At 40.0% G+C, this 18,812-nt stretch overlaps 1 protein-coding gene across 1 annotated transcript in view; it reads right to left on the minus strand.

Moving 5' to 3' along the window:
* Positions 1 to 18,812, minus strand: part of NDFIP2 (Nedd4 family interacting protein 2) — a 49,563-nt gene that overhangs the window by 24,466 nt on the left and 6,285 nt on the right. Inside the window, exons 2-3 of the mRNA XM_084263337.1 lie at positions 3,646 to 3,805; positions 1,983 to 2,110 (exon numbers count right to left, since the gene is read on the minus strand). Of these exons, the coding sequence (XP_084119463.1) occupies positions 1,983 to 2,110; positions 3,646 to 3,805 (288 nt within the window). The remainder of the gene's footprint in view (positions 1 to 1,982; positions 2,111 to 3,645; positions 3,806 to 18,812) is intronic.

An 18,812-nucleotide genomic window follows, 5' to 3' on the forward strand; every position in this document is an offset into this window, starting at 1 on the left:
CAATCAAAATCAGACTTCCCCTGCAACACATAAGCTTCAGAGGCTCAAAGTCATTGTCCTTCTTCCCTCCACCCTGCCCTTGCAGTCAAATGAAGTGATTTTTCTCTTCCCTACTAACTGAAGGCCAAGAATACCAAAACTAATTCAGGGCACACCAGAAATTCCTATTGCTCTGTTCCAGTGTTTCACCAAAAGCAATCAGGAGCAGTCATAAGGTGTATCTACTTTTAGTCCTGTAATCCTACTCTGAGACAGAACATTTGAGAATGTTCTCTGGCAACAGCACACTTGCAGTCCCATCCTCTTCACAGCTACGAGCCGTCTAAACTTGTCCATGTAAGACAGTCTCCTAAATTTTAAGCTGTATGTATCGACTGCGGAAACTCATTTTCAAAAAACTTGCAATTTGGCCAAAACCAAACAGATTTTCTGAGGAAGGGCAAAAGATATTTCTTACATAGTGACCTGAACATGTGAGTAAAAAAAAAATAAAATAACCAACTAACAAAAAAAAAAAAAAAAAAAAAAAAAAAAAACACACAAAACAACCTTAAAATGACACTGCAGAAAACACTGGGTTTTATGTGATTTTAATTTTTTTCCTGAGCTTTATTCTTTAAATTGGCTGAACCCCAGCCTGAGGTTTTCCCTGGGAAGTTCAAGTCAAGGAAGATTGCTTCTGTGTTTGAAGCATTTCATCCCAGAGGGTTCTACACATACAAAGCTCAAAGCAACAAGGAGAATTGCACGTGTCCTGTCTGAAGTGTCTTGGGACTGGTAATGGTACCCTAAAAGTTAAGGTTTGAGTTGCTAATGTTCCAAGTAAGTTTAAAGGTTAACAGTTTCAGAGCAAGGGTTTTGTTCAGACTGATATTTCAGCAAAAGTTTTACTTATGTGACAAGCAATTAGGACCAACTACATAGAATCCACTTTAAATATCCTGTTAAAACAGTTAGAAAGTTACAACTGGAGATCATCACCTCATAGTAGAAATTTGGCAGGTAACCATGCAAATGTTCCTGGCTCCTTGCTACACTTACTAAAACTGGTTTGTGTAACACATTCACTGGCAATTTTACACAAATGCACATTAACTTTTGTGTGCATACCCTAACATCAGTGTTGAGCACTGATTACTGCACAGCAGTCAAGCTTCCCACTGAGTGAGAATTTTTTTCCAGTCATAAGCACCCTGCAGTCACTACAATTTTAAATGCTTCTAAAATGCAATCACATTTGATCTCAAGGTGGAGATTTTTAGTGAAAGTGCTGGAATTTCTGCAGAATTTCCACATTGAAAATTTGGAAAAAAAAAAAAAAAAAGGAACTTTGCTTACAAAACTAACATTTAACACTAATCAAATACTTAAAATTTTCCGTACTGAAGACCCTATTCTTAATAATCTTAACTCTTACTAACCTATAAGCATTATATATATATAATTATGACTTGATTTACTGTTCATCATAACTTGTGGTGAGGGGTTTTTTTTGTTTGTTGTAAGTACAAGAACATTGCTTTGAATTTCAGTATTAAACTTTTCATGGAGCAAACAGGGACCCTTCCTTTTAAAAGACATACATTACTTGGGGGGGTTGCCCCTTCCAGACTCTTGGAATTCTCCCTCCTCTCTGAAGGTCTACTTCGGTTTTTACCATCTGAAATACTAAACATCAGCAAGAACTCCAGGAAGTCATATTAGTAGTGGATACCTAATTAAAAGATGGCAAAATACTGGATAAACTATTGAAACTGAGAAAAAGTTGGCTTTTAAACCTGTTTAGCAGCTAAGTCTCAGAAAAGAGTGGTTATGATATGCTTTCCATAGTACTTTACAATTAACTTACACTACTAAGTATCAAAATACTTAAAACTCCAGCCCACCATTATTCTAATAAACAGGCTATGAGTCTAATTTTCATAAATAATTAGCCTAACACATTTCACAGAATTGAAATAAAGCAGAACCGTATCACTTACTCGCTGGGCAACTTCTGCTGCAGCAGCTGCCATTGCTGCAGCTTTGGCCTTCTCTGCTTCATCGTAAGTAGGAAGAGAGGTAGCTACACTGTATGGAGGTGGTACAGGGTAAAATTCATTCTGTGTTTCTGTTCAAAATAAAGATGTTATGCATTTTTAAGCCAGAAAGATGTCAAGAATATTGCACTTTGCATTAACTGAGCTTTAAGTATATTTTTTTCGACAGAAGCTGTATCTATAGTTCAAGCTATCAGTCTAAAGAAAAGAATTATCTTTACAAAACAAAGTAACAGTTTGACAGTGGTTTTGACTGACATTCGAGGTGTAAACCTTAACCTAGATCTTGCAAGGACATAAAAAATTTACAATCAAGAAATCCTATTTCCTGAGTTGCATCTCTAGGCATTCCAACCAAAGGCTTTTTATCAAATCATACAAAAGACATACATAGAAACATTCTAAGTAAAGCTTTTAATTATCAGCATCAATTGCTTACTTAAGTCCAGTAATAACCATGCTGTATTTTTATTAGCATGGCCTTGTTGCTAACTCCATGGTTCCATGAATAATCAGTTATTCCAACATTCCTTTGCCAAGATTCTGCATTCTTTTAAAAATGTTCATTCTATCAAAAACAAACCTCATTCTTACACACTGAAATATTAAAGCATCATCATGTAGAATAGAATTATTAATAAAATTGATTAAAATACACAGAATCACAAGGTTGGAAAAGACCTTTAAGATCGAGTCCAACTGTTCCCATCTTAAACTAAACTATATCCATAAGTACCTGATCTACCCTTTTTTTAAACATTTCCAGGGATGGTGACTCAACCCCCTCCCTGTGCTTCCTCCTACAGCCAGCAGTAGTTTGTAACAAGATTGCTTACGTAGTAAAGATCTGTTAGCACAGGTCACACAGTAAAAAGATTTGCCAGCACATACATAAAGATGTTATACATAAGGATAATTCTGCATGCCGATGTATTGTATTTGTAAACACCATCCCAAAGAACAAGGACTGGAAATTTCTCCTTTAATCAATATTAAGAAAAAAATTAGGTTGGAGATTACTTCTAAAGTACTTGGCACATGAGATAAATCCAAGCAACTTTGCTTAAAGGACTCTGATGTTGCCTGCTGTTAAGTCTCTGATATTCCAAAGAAATGTCACAACAGCATGAGAAAGGGAGCAGTGAATAAACAGAGAAAAAGACCCCTGTTGCTCATTTTACACAGTAAGTTTTATATAGGGCCTTTAAAGCAAAAGGAATCTTCTGGTGGAAATATTTTCATAAAACAGTGGCACATACATAAGAAGTTTGAGTTTTGCCAAATCAGTGCTTCCTTTTTTTAAAAGGAGGCAATTAAAATTGCTAATACAGTCTAAGAATAGAACACTACTCAAACTTGTAGATTAAATGTAAAACTGAACTACATACAGACTTAAATAAAACCTATTACACTAATTAATGACCATCCATTTAGTCTAGTAATTTGGTACAATAAGTATAATTCAGAGAGGCTCTTCTTCTAACCCAGGCTGTGCACAAAAGCTTAGCTTTTTACTGCAACTGTGCACGTAGGGAAAAACCCCCCATACCACCAAGTGTCAATTCATGCAGCTCCTCCCTGAGAAGCTGTTGGGTAAGAAAAATACCTGAGGTTGCAGCTGCTTCTACAGCTATGCTACAGTAAGGTGGAGGGGAAGTATCTGCTTCAGATAAGGCTGTTGCTGTCTGGGGAGTCTGCGTAGTCTCTGTAGCCGTGGAAGACTGCTCAGCTGCCGAAGGCTCTGGGGGGTCATCCTCATTGTGAAGCTTAGAAGGAAAACACACAGATTTCAGACACATTCAGGGAATACTTTCCATGATAACCCAGTAATGCAGAACCATCTTCAAGAGAAGATTACTTTTCAACCAAACAAAAATTGTTTACAGCACGTGACTTCTTTAAGCAGTCCAGTTAAACCCTGTTTAAGCAAACTGGCTTCCCGCAAATTGATTTCTTCTTACCAGTGATGTTTACAGAGTCTAAAATATGGACCTTTTTTAAAAATTTACTATATGGGAATGTGCTGACTGTAAGATACTTCATGACAGATCAATACTGAATGCTATTACATTTTAAAAACATTCATAAAAATATATACAGAAATAAGAATTTGGATATGAAAGAATGCTGATTGAAACCATGGAATTCGGACCCAGTAACTAATATATTTTCTTAGAGATTTTTTTTTTATTTTAGCTACTTTTATAGTGTTTAGAATACAAATCCAACTTTTAGAAGTAAGAGTACTAGCATTAAAAAAAGGTGTTCCTTCCCACCAGCATAAACTACACATAGCAGATACCTAGAAGGCAACTACTGAGGCACCCCATTTAAAACCCAGAACATAAGATTAGTAAATTGAATGTGCCTGAAAAAAGAATTGTGCATCTTCAAATAGGTCATTTGTATGAACGAACACTCTACAGAAAAATATTTTCACTTCAATACAGAAAATTGAGACTTCCTATCATGAAATTAAGGCAGCTGTAAGGTACAATCACGTTAGTGGAAAAAGCACACTCTGTGAAGAATGAACACTAAACTCCTTGTTAAGTAGTGTAACAATCACAGTATAATTGTTTTATTGGATATAAATTTCACAGAATTATTGAGGTTGGAATAGACCTCTGGAGGCCATCTGGTTCAAGCCCTCTGATCAAGTAGGGCCATCTACAGTTGCCCAGGACCATGTCCACATGGCTTTTATGTACCTCCAAGGGTAGACACTCCACAGCCTCCTTGGGCCAACGCATGCCAGCGCTCTCACCATCACATCATAAAAATAAAAGGTGGGGTCGGGGGGAAAGAGCATTTCCTCACATTCAGAGGGAACTGGGAACCTCCTGTGTTTCAGGGTGTGTGCATTGTGTCTGGTCCTGTCATCAAAAAGAACCCGGAACATCCCTTCAGGTATTTGCACCCTCCCTTCAAGTACTTATATACACTGAAGAGATAACCCCAGAGTTTTCTCCAGGCTGAACAGTCCAACCTCTCTCAGCCTATCCTCACTACTACTGAGATGCTTTTCTGAACTCTTCCCAGTCTGTCAGTGTCTCTCTCATACTGGGAGAGCCCAGACCTGAGCACAGAGCTGCAGGCATGGCCTCAGCATCACTGAACTGAAGGGAAGGGTCACCTCCCTCAAGCTGCTGGGAATGCTTTGCCCAGTGCAGCACTGGGTACCACTCACTACTGCCTTTGGGCAACAGCACCTTGCTGGCTCATGTTCAAGTTCTGCAGGTTACAAATTCTGGGCTTTTTTTCTTTCTTTTCTACTAAAAAACTACAGATAACAGCAACTACAAGCACAGGAGTCATTTCAATGGTAGTAAAGTGAATTGAAAAGACAGTTCAAGGGAAAACAGAAAATGCTTCAAAAGAAGTCAGTGGAACAGAGCAACTTCAAGCCATTTTCATATGGCTTCTACCACACTCTTCAATTTAAATGTGTCAAATTAGAAAAAGAGACAAAGTTACTTACTAAAACATTTGTCATTGTTTTTCAGGAATCCCCCCAAATATTGTATTCAAAGAACTACACCACAAAGATAAAAGGTGTTATCTATACATATAAGCTATATACATACACACACATGCAAGTATACATACATACACAGGCACAATAAACACACATGAGCACACGCTGTTAAGGAGAAGTCACCTTCAATGGAACTGATAAAGGTTATTGAGGGGTTTTGGGTACTGAGCCATCAGGTCACTTAATGGCTAATCAGTGATCCAGAAGAAGTAGTAACCTGAGCAATATGTACAGCCATTTGGAAGAGTTAAGGCCAAAGAAAACAACCCCACTTCAAAGCAACCTTATATAATCAGAGATACAAAAAACAAGGCAGAAGTCAAAACACTCAATTCTAAAAAGGTTGAGCAGGTCAGAAAAACAGCCTGAAACCTATACATGTTATAGTTCTAAATTAAGCAAAATCATTCACATGAAAAATGTAGTCTTGAGATGGATATATCTAAAATAAAACCTTTGGCTGGTACACTCACCCTCATTTGGGATGCGTGTATGGTTCTGAATACCCTACCACAACAGACTGGTCTGTGAGCAGAGATGTAGTAAAGCCCAGTTAGTGGATTTCTGTCTGCTACCTACATTCTTCCTCTACTTTCACCCTCCACTTCAACCACTGCAACTTTTTTCCCCTATTAAAACATAGTATGTGCTGTCACTGCCTGAAGACACAGAGAACTCCACAGCTGCCCACTGGTCAAAGACCCTACTGCAGCTCAAAATCCACTTTTCCATTTCTGAGGAAATTAATCTCGTGTCCTCTACAGGCTTTCTTGAAAGTTACCTTTCTCCAAAGCATACATAATTTAATAACGGTTACAAATGGTGGAGGTAACATGAGGACAGGAGAGGAACACGCACATGAGACTTCTTGCCTTCAAAGACAATGTTAAAAAGTCATTGAATTGTTACAGCAACTGCAATTAGGAAACAGAATATTTCCATCTTAAGGGCTCTGTACTAAAGAATCTCATTATGCCCTTCAATACCTTCAAAATGCCTTTATTTTGTAGGACTCACATTCAGGCATCATGTGTTTCTATTTGTCTTGTTTTCTACTATACAAACCTTCTGAAAGAAGTCAAGGTTGTCCTAATGCAGCAACATAAAAAAAATTTCAAAAAAAAAAATTCCCAAGTCTCCTTACAAAATACCCCATCATAAAAATCACAAGTGGATTAAGCAGCTTGAGTGTTTACAGCTAGAATAACAAACAGAGGTTGTTCCATCAACAGAAATCAGCTTTTGTTAGTTCTTATTCAAGTGTTCTGTCTCCTAGTCGCTTCTCCAAGCTGTAACTTCAGCTCCTTTTGGGGGACTCTAGGCTAAAAAAACAAATAAAAGACTAAAGCCCCAGAACTGCAGCAGAACTTGCCCCAGCAAGCTGGAAATTTTGCTCATGCCAAGAGGGTAGTTACATGATTTTGTCTTGTAGCAACTCTGCCTTGCCTTCACAGGAGACTGATTCTTCTCTCTGAAGTCACCAGTTTGCTTGAAACCAGTAGGAATCTCACTACCTTTGAGCCTCCCCCTTCCTGTTTAATTTTGGCTTATACTTGCTGGTAAATTTAGAAGTTATTTTTGGAGACTGGGGAAGAAGAGGCTGACACTCGGCATAGGCTTCATTGCCATAGAAACCCAGCTAAAAACACTCAGAAAGGAACAGAAAACGTCTGTCTCAAGGCATTACTTATGCTATGTACTTAAACGATACCTGAAACAGCATTTCACATTACAGGATAGAAATCATATGAAAGATTTTTTTTCCAATATTAAGATTATTTTGCCCACTTTCTTACTTGAAGGACTAAGGAGAACTCACAAGTCTTCTCCAAGCCACCAATGAACCATTCATAGAAAATGTTAAGTTGGAAAGGACCTTTAAAGGTCATCTAGTCCAAGACCCTGCAGTAAGCAGGGACATCTTCAATAGGTCAGGTCGCTCAGAGCCCCATCAAGCCTGACTTTGAATATCTCCAGGGATGGGGCCTCCACTACTTCTCTGGGCGACCCACTCCAGTGATCTACCATCCTCATAGTGAAGAAGTTTTTCCTAATATCCAACCCAGATCTCCCAATTCTAGTTTAAGTCCATTACCCCTCATCCTATTGCTACATGCCCTCGTGAACAGTTCTTGCCCAGCTTTCTGACAGGCATCTTTCAGGTATTGGAAGGCCACCTATAAGGTCCCCCCAGAGCCTTCTCTTCCCAAGCTCAAGCCCAACTCTCTCAGCCTGTCTTCACAGGTGAGGTGCTCCAGCCCTCTGATCATTTTTGTGGCCCTCCTCTGGACGTGTTTTAAGAGGTCCATGTCCTTCTTGTGCTGAGGGCTCCAAAGCTGGATGCTGTACTCCAAGTGAGGTCTCACCACAGTAAAAGGACAGAATCTCTTGATCTGCTGGCCACGCTTCTTTTGATGCAGCCCAGGGTGCAGTTGGCCTTCTGGGCTGCAGATGCACATTGGTGGCTCATGTCCAGCTTCTCATCCATGAGTACTGCCAAGTCCTTTTTCTCAGGACTGCTTTCAAGCACATCATCTCCTACCATTATAGGGTAATAAGCAACACAGCTGCTTTTACCAAGATTATGGTCAAAACAATTGCCAGGACCTAAATGCCTCTAAGCAAACGCACGTAGCATGGGGAATAAATGAGAGGAGTTGGGCTGCAGGGCTATGATCTCATTGGCATCATGGAGACATGGTGGAATGGCTCCTATGAATCCAGCGTTGGGATGGAAGGATACAGGCTCTTTAGGATGGACATGAAGGGAAGATGAGGAAGGGGTGTCACCCTCTATGTTAGTGATCAGCTGTAGGGCATGGAGCTCCACCTGGGCATGGATGAGGAGCCAACTGTGAGCTTATGGGTCAGTATTAAAGGGAGCACAGGCATAGAGAACATTATAGTGGGGGTCTGCTACAGGCCAACCAACAAAGAAGACCAAGTGGATATAAACCCTAGTCTTGGCAGGCTTTGCTGATACCTGTTGGAGACAAGACAACAGGGCATAAGCAATCCAGGAGGTTCCTGGAATGTATTGATAATTCCTCTTCCCAACCACTCTTCATCTTATTTGAGAAGCTGTGGCAGTCCAATGAAGTTCCCACTGATGGGGAATGGGGAAACATAACCCTCATTTTTTAAAAGGCAAAAAAGGGAAAACCCAGGGAACTACAGCTCTCTCACTATACTCAAAGAACTCAGTCTCACCTCTGTGCCTGGCAAGATCATGGAGTAGGTCCTCTTGGAAACTATGCTCAGCGCACATGGAAAATAAGGTGATTGGTGACAGACAACATGGCTTCACTAAAGAAAAATTGTGCATGACAAATTTGGGAACATTCTACGATGGGGTTACAGCATTGATGGATGAGGGAAGTGTGTCAGACATCATCTTCCTAGACCTGTGCAAAGTATTTGACACCGTTCTGCACAGCATCCTACAGGAAAAATTGGAGTTGGACTGTTTACAAGGGCATGGAGTGAAAGAACAAGGACTAACAACTTATAACTGGAAGTGGCTACATTTACATCAGACAGTTTAGTAAGAAATATTTCACTATGAAGGTGGTGAGACACTGGAACAGGTTGCCCAGAGAAGCTGTGGACACCCCCTCCCCGGCAGTAGTCAAGGCCTGGTTGGATGGGACTCCCAGGCAACCTGGTCTAGTGGAGGGTGTCCCTGTCCATGGCAGGGGAGTTGGAACTAGATGACCTTTAAGGTCCCTTTCAACCCAAACCATTCTGTGGTTCAATTAACTACAGACAACTGTGCATCAGTGCCTTCCCCTGTCTCACATTTTAAAAGCAGTACAGAATGACAGATTTGTTTCCTTCAGATCTTAGTCTGTACACAGGGTATCTGGCTAATGTTTGTGAAGAACTGAAGCCCACGGGAAGGACTCACATTAGAGAAAGTCATGAAGGGCTGTGTCCTGGGGGAGGGATCTCACACTGGAGCAGAAGAAGAGTCAGAAGAATCATCCCCAGAGAAAGGAGGAGTGTCAGAGACAATATATGATGAACTGACCACAACCCCCATTCCCCATCCCCCTGTGCCAGTCAGGGGAGGAGGTAGAGAATTCAAAAATAAAGTTGAGCCTGAGAAGAAGGGAGGGGTGGGGGGAGGTGTTTTAAGATCTGGTTTTGTTTCTTATTGCTCTACTATGTTTTACTTGGGTAATAAGTTAGATTTTTTTTTTTTAAAGGTTGATTCTATTTTGCCTGTGATGGTAATTTCCAAATGATCTCTCCAAGTTCCTATCTCAACCCACAAGCCTTTCGTTATATATTCCCCTCTATTCAGCTGAGGAGAGGAGTGATAAAGCGTCTTTGTTAGGATTTGGCCTCCAGCCAGGGTCAACCCACCAGAGATTTATAATTGAAAAAAATAAATCAAAAAGGGATACTTTGTTATTTGACTTATTATTCCTAAACTGTTTATACAAGTACTTCAATCTGTGCTTTTGCAGCCCTCAAACTACAGTACATTACAGGCTCAAAAGTCACGAAGCTCATGTTCTAAAGATGTATCCATGTTAGGATACCAGAAAAGCCGTGTGAAATAATTATTCACTATTTAGTTTGAGAAATTAGATCTAGTAACAGACCTTTTAGTACCAAAAAATTGTGGAAAATACAGCTACCTTTGGGTGGGGTTTTTTTTGTTTGGTTTGGTTTAGGAGGGTTTTTTTAATAAGAAATTTATTTCAAGAAGTACTCCTTTAAAAAAGTACTGCATGTCCTCCTATGATTTCTAGTGAGACGTTTCCCTGCCCATTGCAGGGGGGTTGGAATTTGATGATCTTTTAGGTCCCTTCCAGCCCTAACCCTTCCATGATTTCTTTATTTAAGTCTGTTACTTTGTTATTTCCAGAGTAATCAGATGCAGTGCCTGAAATCAGCTGACACCCTACAAAGAACATGAACCACAAGGAAGTGCTTAGTACAGAAGTCTTTACCGAGGGACCAATGCAGATGCCTTTACTCTTCAGGGTTTTCAAAGTGAAAACTTAGGCTGTGAGGAAGATCTCATTCTCTGCTGCACACTTTTCATTTACCTGCAGATGGTAACTCTGTCGGACCTACACAGGTTTTCTTGCCTGGATAAACAGAGCTTGCTTCATTTCAGATGAACTGACCAACTACAAGAGCGGCAATATAGGTGACATTAATATATGGGGTTTTTTTAATATCAAGGGAAAAGATGTTTCATGTCACCTGTACCACACATACACAAGATGAGAATGATGTTTTCTGATGAAGTGTGTTCAATTAGAACACGCTAGCTCTAGTCATATTCGGTGTAAGACACAAACAGCCCTACTTTCTGTTACCTGATTTTATGCACGTTTCAAATGCTGTTTTCCCATTTCATAAAATGACTTACAGAAATCAGTACATTATAAAATTATTGCAACATAAGTAACTTCAACAGCATGCTGCAAACATTTCAAAGGACATTCTTTATAAACATATGCTATTCTCAAATTATATGATTAGTCTCTTAAATGTGCCATGAAATTATGTAGAAGATACTGCCATAGAGGAGAAAAAAAACCCCAAAGCCCTCAGACAACTACCCAGCTTTCTTTCCCAGTTTCCTGTTGTATCTTTAGTACCAGCTGATCTTGGCAAAGCCTGAATTGAAGGTGAGCTTTCGTGTATATTTTAGTAGGATGGCTCTGCCTGGGGCACCAAAAAGCTTTACAATTCCTAGTGAGAATGCTCTGAATTATAAGTGCATTTCACCTGTCCTCCTTTCCAGCCTTTGAAATGATACTATATTTTTGAAGAAGCTTAGCTTTTCTAGGGGTTTTTTTCAGCTCATGGGTTCTTTCAAACTGCATTGTAACAAATACAATGCATGGAAACTCTGTAACACTGCAATTAATATTCTGCTTTAATGGAAACTGTGGAATCAGCTAAGTAGATTATGCAAGTGCAAACTTTATATGCAAACCAGTCAGTTGGCTCACATGCTTCAGGAAAAAAAAAAAAATCACCCAACTATTTTAGCAACAGAGGTTCATCACCTTGGGTTTGCAGAAGTTAACACTTTGGTCTTCTAAAGTGAGTTTTTCAGACTATGCCACGGGGTCAACCAAAAATATCCATTTATTGCAGCTTCTAGCACTGGAGGGAAGGGCGTGAATCATCTCCAGCCTGCCTGTGCACTGCACTGAAAATATTCCAACATTTAAAACATCTTCCATGCTGGCATATGGGTATTTATTCCACAGAAATGCTACCGCAGTAAGTGTGAGAGGTGTTACCAGCAGTAGGTTAAAAAGAAAACTGCTATCATCTTCATTAACCTTTCAGGAAGCTGCTCACCTCTCTGGGTTACACCTGATTATTTTCATTTGCTGAACAAATTCTAAGGCCTTTTGTATCTACTGGTGGTGACTTGTAAATCGGTACTATTCCGTTCACCACAAATGAGGCTTAAGATGGAGATCTGGACATAGAATTCTCTACCTACATAAAAGCAATCTCATTTTAACAAATAAAGGCTGTGTATTAAATGTTTCATTTGTAACCACGTTTTGGACTTTTTCAGTTTTAGTAGTCTAAAAATACGTTTACTCATGCAATAATAGCAAAATATTGCTATTTGCAAAGGAAAAAAAAAAAAAACAAAGGAAAAGTTGAAATAAAATTTAGTTCTGAACATGTTATTAAAACACATTGGAGACAGCTTTGACCTCTGTTTACCCACCTCTATTGTTCCTGAATAGCTCATGCTATGGACTTAATACTTGTTTATTTTTAGAAAAACCCATAAAACCTATACCATTAACCCACAGATGCCATTCAAGTGCTAAAATCAATCAGACCCAATTGAGGTCACTAGTAGCCACTGAGTAATCAACCTTTGCAGAAAGTTTTCAACAGCAGTCAGTATGTGAGAGGGTGAAAGGTGTAAAACCTGTACTAGAAGCAGGAAAGCAGAACAGAAGTCCATCACTGCCACTCCACAGCTGTGTAGAAATACTGAGTGTGTCTTCTAAATAAGGATTAGGTACCATGGAAACCCACAACCTCTGGAGGCAAACTTCTACCAAAAGGAATCCAAAGAGATTTATATTCAATGTTGTTGAAAACTGTAGCAATGGGAGGGCTTTTCTGCCAAAACTTGACTCCATGTAAAAGCAAAGCGAACCGTAACAGTTCAGAGTGATGTACGTGCACTTCACTTAACTATCTCTTACATGATTTTAGTCAGTTCTCTTTAGATAGGGATCTTTAGCCTACTGTATTTTTGAGGGGCTTTTTGTTTGTTTTTTTTACAGAAAACTAGAAACATGCCAGAAAAAGTTTTAAAAATGGTAATCAAGACTTTGGGGAGGGGAAAAAAAGTATATAATGTGTGTGCATACGTATCTAAGGATTCTCTCTCCATCCAAATGGCTACTTAATATAGAAAATTTTACTTGACCTTTCTTTTTGTGGATTATAATCTAGTTTAAAACAATTTCTAAATTGTTTCAAACAAATCCAATTTAAACAACAGGAATGCCAAGATCAGAGGCAGACTGGGCTGCAGTGATCACACACCAGTGCGGTTCACTGTCCTAAGGTGTATGAACCAGATGAAGTGTAGTGAGGAGCCTGAATTTTAGGAAATCTGACTTCCAACTCTTGAAGGAGTTAGTCAATAGGATCCCCTGGGAAAAGATCCTCAAGGACAAAGGGGCAGAACAGAGCTGGAAGGTCTTTAAGGATGCTTCTGACAGACCAGAAGCACTCTTGATCCCCAGGTGTAAGAAGTCAGGCAATGAAGACAAGAGTCCAGCATGGCTGAGTTGAGACCTGCTGGTCAAACTAAAAGGTGAGGTGGAACTACACAGGTTAATTACACATTTAACAGCACAAAACACACATTGCATTCATTCCCTATAGCTTCTAAGGCGTCTATTCTTTCTCATCCCCCACACTAACAGCAAAAGTGGAGCTATTTATGAAGGACAGTGACATCCCATGTGCCAACATGCTCAGAGTTATCCTTTAAAATAAAATACATCCACTTCTCCCCATTTATTTTTACATGTTTCTTCTCTTTCAAAGAATTATTCAGAAACAGTTATGACTACTAGAATTTTGGCATGATCCAAAGAGATACATGCTTCATATTTATCATAAATACCATACATCAGGCATAGCTTCCAAGAGTTTACTACTGCGTGGTTATAGGAATTAATTGTGAAATTTGTCTACAAAAAGCTTAAGTCTCTGATACTAATGAAGACTATGGTTGCAACCAACATTTTTCAAATCTTCATGGATGAGCATAAAAATATTTGTAGAAAAACACTGGTTAGAAGCTTATTCTAGAGCTTGTACACTATAGCATATTGCAACTGTGAGTTACTCTAGAATGTAGATGTTACTAAAAACATTACCATACACCACACAGCCTTCTGTTTGTCAAATACTAACGGAACAGCGTGAGGGACTGGTTTATATTCCAAAAATAAAGTACAAAACAAGGCGCTCCTCCTTTTAGATTTTCTAGTTAGCAGTAAAAGCATGTAATACAGAGCCATTAATAAAACAGAGGGATGTTACCGAGACAGGCTAAGGAAGAATTCTGTTTCCAATACAACCATCAGAAGATACACGGGCAGCACAGAAGCCTTAGTCCCTTATTTGCCATCCCTTTTCCTTAGATTCCTCTGACACTCAAGGCTGTTATATTACAAGTGGTGAAGTGTACATCTCTGCTACAAATGATGCATCATTTATCTGTTTTGGATTTGATGTGTGTATTTGTGCATTATGTCCCTCAACGACCTTGCGTGTTACCAACCGGGCACGTTCGCTTCTCCTCCTCTTTTCTGCAGCTCAAACCGCGCTTCAGCGAGTGCTCTCCAGGTTTAATACCACACAATTTGGTGACTAACAGCTCCACAAGTGCCTGGTCCATTGCCTTGGTGACTCTGTAAGCACAGATCACTTCCAATTGCCCCCAGCCACTTCAGAAACCACTTCTGCAGCTTCCCTTTACCTTCTGTAATTCCTCTAGGCTCTTCTTGTGAGACCCCAAAACCGCGCACAGTACCCACTATGCAGGCAGGTCCCAGGTTTCATACAAGGATGCTCCCTGTTCATTCTCACTATCTTCCCTGATGATGGATTTGCTGGCAGCTGCCCCCAGCCAACAGCTTCAGCAAACCGCTCCAAGAACTGCAAATCGAAAGGTCATGTCTTTACTTACCAGCAGCTTTACAGAATAGTACAGGAAGTACAACCTGGTCACTCTGAAGTCACACAGAACATACAAAACATGCAAATTATATAAATAGGGGGAATAGGAAAGCCTGTTAAAGTAGGAAATGGACAGGCCTCTCACCAAGAGCAAACTCAATATTAAACAGTTAGTTTCAGCTTCCATTTTGGCCTATATTCATCTGAGTTGAAAAACTGTCAGTTGAAAAAGCTGGATGTTACTCCAAATATATTACACGTGTTTCCTTTAAAGGCCACAGTGCAGTAGGAAGGCTCACGCACTCCGCTTCCTAATGGAGACAATGCAGGAAGACCCTAAAAAAAAGCACACTGATTTTACAAGGGGAGGGATAAAGAAAAAGAGGAGTTACCCCCTGAGGAAGTACCATGGAAACTTAACTGAAGAAGGAGCATAGAGTTGCACCTTAAATCCCTGGCTTGAAGAAAGTCCTGTGTTTGTGTCTCCTATATCACAGGTAAATAAATGCCCTTGAAAATTCTTCAGGAAAACTCTTAAAAAAAACTTCAGATGTTTCAACTTTACTGACAATACAAATGTTTTATCACTTGTCTATCTGAATAAAGCTAGTAGAGCAGAATAGTTTCCTACTCTATTCCTAACAGAGTAACCCAAAATTAAATCAGGTTTCATTAATAATTGATAAGAGCAAACACTCTATATTCATATTACTGGGCAAAATGTGCCTGACTTTTTCAGCATTAACTCATTTTCTTAGTAACTGGAAACCACAGAATCACTAGGTTGGAAAAGACCTTTAAGATCATCAAGTTCAACCATACCTGTCCTCTACTAAACCATATCCCTGAGCACCTCATGTACCCATCTTTTAAATTCATCCAGGGATGGTGGCTCAACCATCTCTCTGGGCAGCCTGTTCCAGTGCCCAATAACCCTTCCAGTGAAGAATTCTTTCCTAACATCTAATCTTAACCTGCCCTGACACAGCTTGAGTCCATTCCTCCTCGTCCTATCACCTGTCAGTTGGGTGAAGAGACCAACACCCATCTCCCTACAACCTACAGTTGGGTAATTGTAAGCAGTGATAAGCCTCAGCCTCCATTTCTCCAGGCTAAACAGTCCCAGCTCCCTCAGCTGTTCCTCATAGGATTTGCCCTCCAGCCCCTTCACCAGCCTGGTTGCCCTTCTCTGGACTTGCTCAAGGACCTCAATGTCCTTCTTTTGATGAGGAGCCCAGAACTGGACACAGCACTTGATGTGTGGCCTCACCAATGCTGAGTACAGGGGCACAATCACCTTGCTGGACCTGCTGGCCACACTATTTCTGATACAGACCAGGATGCTGTTGGCCTTCTTGGCCACTTGGGCACACTGTTGGCTCATGTTCAGTAGGCAGTCAGCCAACACCCCCAAATGGAGTACCCAAGCCCCTCCATTTAGTGAGGTAACAGACAAAAATTTCAAGAGCTTAAAAAAAATCCACACAGATACACAACACCTGCTGAACCCAGGTTTTGTATGTTGCACATTAAGAACAGTCTCTACTAACAAGATTCTCAGTTTGATTTGTAGTCATCCTTCCCTTCCATCCACTGTGGGATACATAGCTGTAACGAAGCTATGACAAACACAACTCATACAACAGTGATGAACATTAAAGGGCCTTTCTTTAAAGAAGCATGTTTCTGTCTCAACAGATCGTATCGTGGTTTTTTATCCCTCCTATTAGAGCTAAAGAGTGCTGACTAAGCATTTTCTAGCAAACCTACGAAAGACGTGGGCGAAAGGACAAGTCTCTGGGCCTCTCAGTTGCCAGACAGATGATGTACACATATGGAAGCAGGCACTCTCCAGCAGGCTGGCTGATTGTAAGGCAGCTAAACAAATCCAAAAGAAAAAAGCAGCAGTCCTGCAAGCTCACCTCTTCAGAGTAGAAGATGATGAAACCAGTGCCACCCCTAAATCATAGGAAATATTTAAAAAAAATTTAAAAGAAGTAGCAGACATAAAGGTGCATGAGAATGGAACACAGGCCAGCCAGACTGCTCCTCATCCTCATTTCAGGGCTTTAGGGGCCCACTCATTCAAATTATTCACTTTCATCCTAGAGTTTAGAACAGGTTTTTAAGATTAGTCCTGGGCTAAGGACTTTTGCCTAATCATTTCTTCTATGCATTTCATGCAAGTCTATTTTGTGACCACAACTCTGGAGTTTCAATTAAGAGTCTTAATGCTTCACTGCATTCCTGAGGGAAAAAAAAAAAAAGCACCATTTCCCTTATATTCCAAAATGCAAGAATTGATTCAAAGCACCATGCTCAAAAAGGACAACTGTCCTCAGTATCACCCAGGTCTCTCATCCCAATTGTGCCATGCTTTAGGAAAGCCATCACTCCTCAAAGATGACAAGCGTTAACTACACTAAGCATTAACAAAGCGATGCTTAAACATAAGCTCGTGCCATCTCACAAAAAAACCAAACCCACCCAAAACCAAACGTAAACCCACACACCAACTTTATTTTCTGCAATAAGGATACATGATACTCTAAGCATCCTCTTGCCCATAACTTTTCCTCAAGGCTGCTCTTTATAATCTTTTCACAATAATCAAGGAAAAGCAGAAACACGTTTAATAATTCAAGCTGCATATATACAGCTTTATCAAAGATGTGAATCTGACCTCTCTTACAATAGTCAGCATTAGGATTAATAGGATTACTGTCAAAAAAAGATTTTGTTCAAAGCTAAAACAGATGAATTATGTTCACAACTGTTACATCACCATACAATACCTGAGACCAAGATTTTTTGTTTATGTTTTTAATGGAAAGCCATGTTTTACAAAAAGATGACAGATTTATGTAAAGAACCTGGAAGCCCAAGAAAAATGGGATTATGATCTAAAATAAAGTAACATAAAGGGTATTGACCAGATTTTGTTGTGTCTACACCACTCAGCGTTTGGAGGCTTGTTTTCTAAATCATCCTGTTCATCCTAAACAGTTGGAGGAGGCACAGCCAGGGTTGGGGGGGAGTGTGGGGGGGCGGGGTGAATAAGTATCTAATGTTTTTACTAGACAATGATTGAGAAGTAAATGAAACCGTATCAGTTCTAAACTAATCTCAGTCTCCGACAATGGAAATGATGCTTAAGCGGAATAAACACTTAAATGTTAAAATGGAAACGTATTTTCCACTTTCACTGTAAATCTCAAAACCCATAAGGCATCCACATCCTGACATATGCTGCGAGCCTCAGCTGTGCAAGTCTGAAATGACAGCACAGAACAGAAGAAGTTAGTCATTTTCATTAAAAACACAGCTGGTGAAGGGGGTGCCCACTTGACTAAAACTGGCTAGCTGTGACACTGCTTGTCCAGGAAGTGGGAGACCTAAGCCTGAGGCAGCTCAAACCCACAGTAGTCTTGGCTGTGCAACAGCTCTGTTTCAGTAAAAGTTGGCAGTGCCTCTCCAACCTAACAAGTCACCAATTTTTAATTCCTCCGCCCAACCCACCTCCCTTTCCCCAAACTCTTAGGATTACCTTTCTTCTCCATTTGAAAATGGTTTGCCTGATGTGGTAAACTACATATCCATTAATCTCTGGAGGTCCCTTCCAACCCCCGGGATTCTGTGATTTGTTCATTCCCCTTTCCAAAGCAGCTGATGCACCCGAACTCTATAAGGAGGTTTGAGGCTCTGGGACTTGAGACCACGTTCAAATCTATGACTGTAAAATGAGCACAGAGGTCTCACAAAGTTAGGTGTGATGACATGACCAGTTGCCACATCTTCCTTGTTCTGTCAACACTGCTACTGGGAAGAAAGTTTCAAAATAAGCTTAGACTTAACCATTTGTCAAAAGTACCTCATTTTCCCCATCTAGAAGACTGTTATTAATATTCTGCATTAACCTAGGGCTTGATTTCTGTGATTATCCTGATGTGGTTTTCCAGATACGAACAAGCTGAGAGAGGGTTTAGTTTCTCTTTTTTAAACTAGCATAAAAAGAACATCCAGCT

The sequence above is a fragment of the Gallinula chloropus genome, assembly GCF_964237585.1.
Source record: "Gallinula chloropus genome assembly, chromosome: 1".
NCBI classification, from domain to species: Eukaryota; Metazoa; Chordata; class Aves; order Gruiformes; family Rallidae; genus Gallinula; species Gallinula chloropus.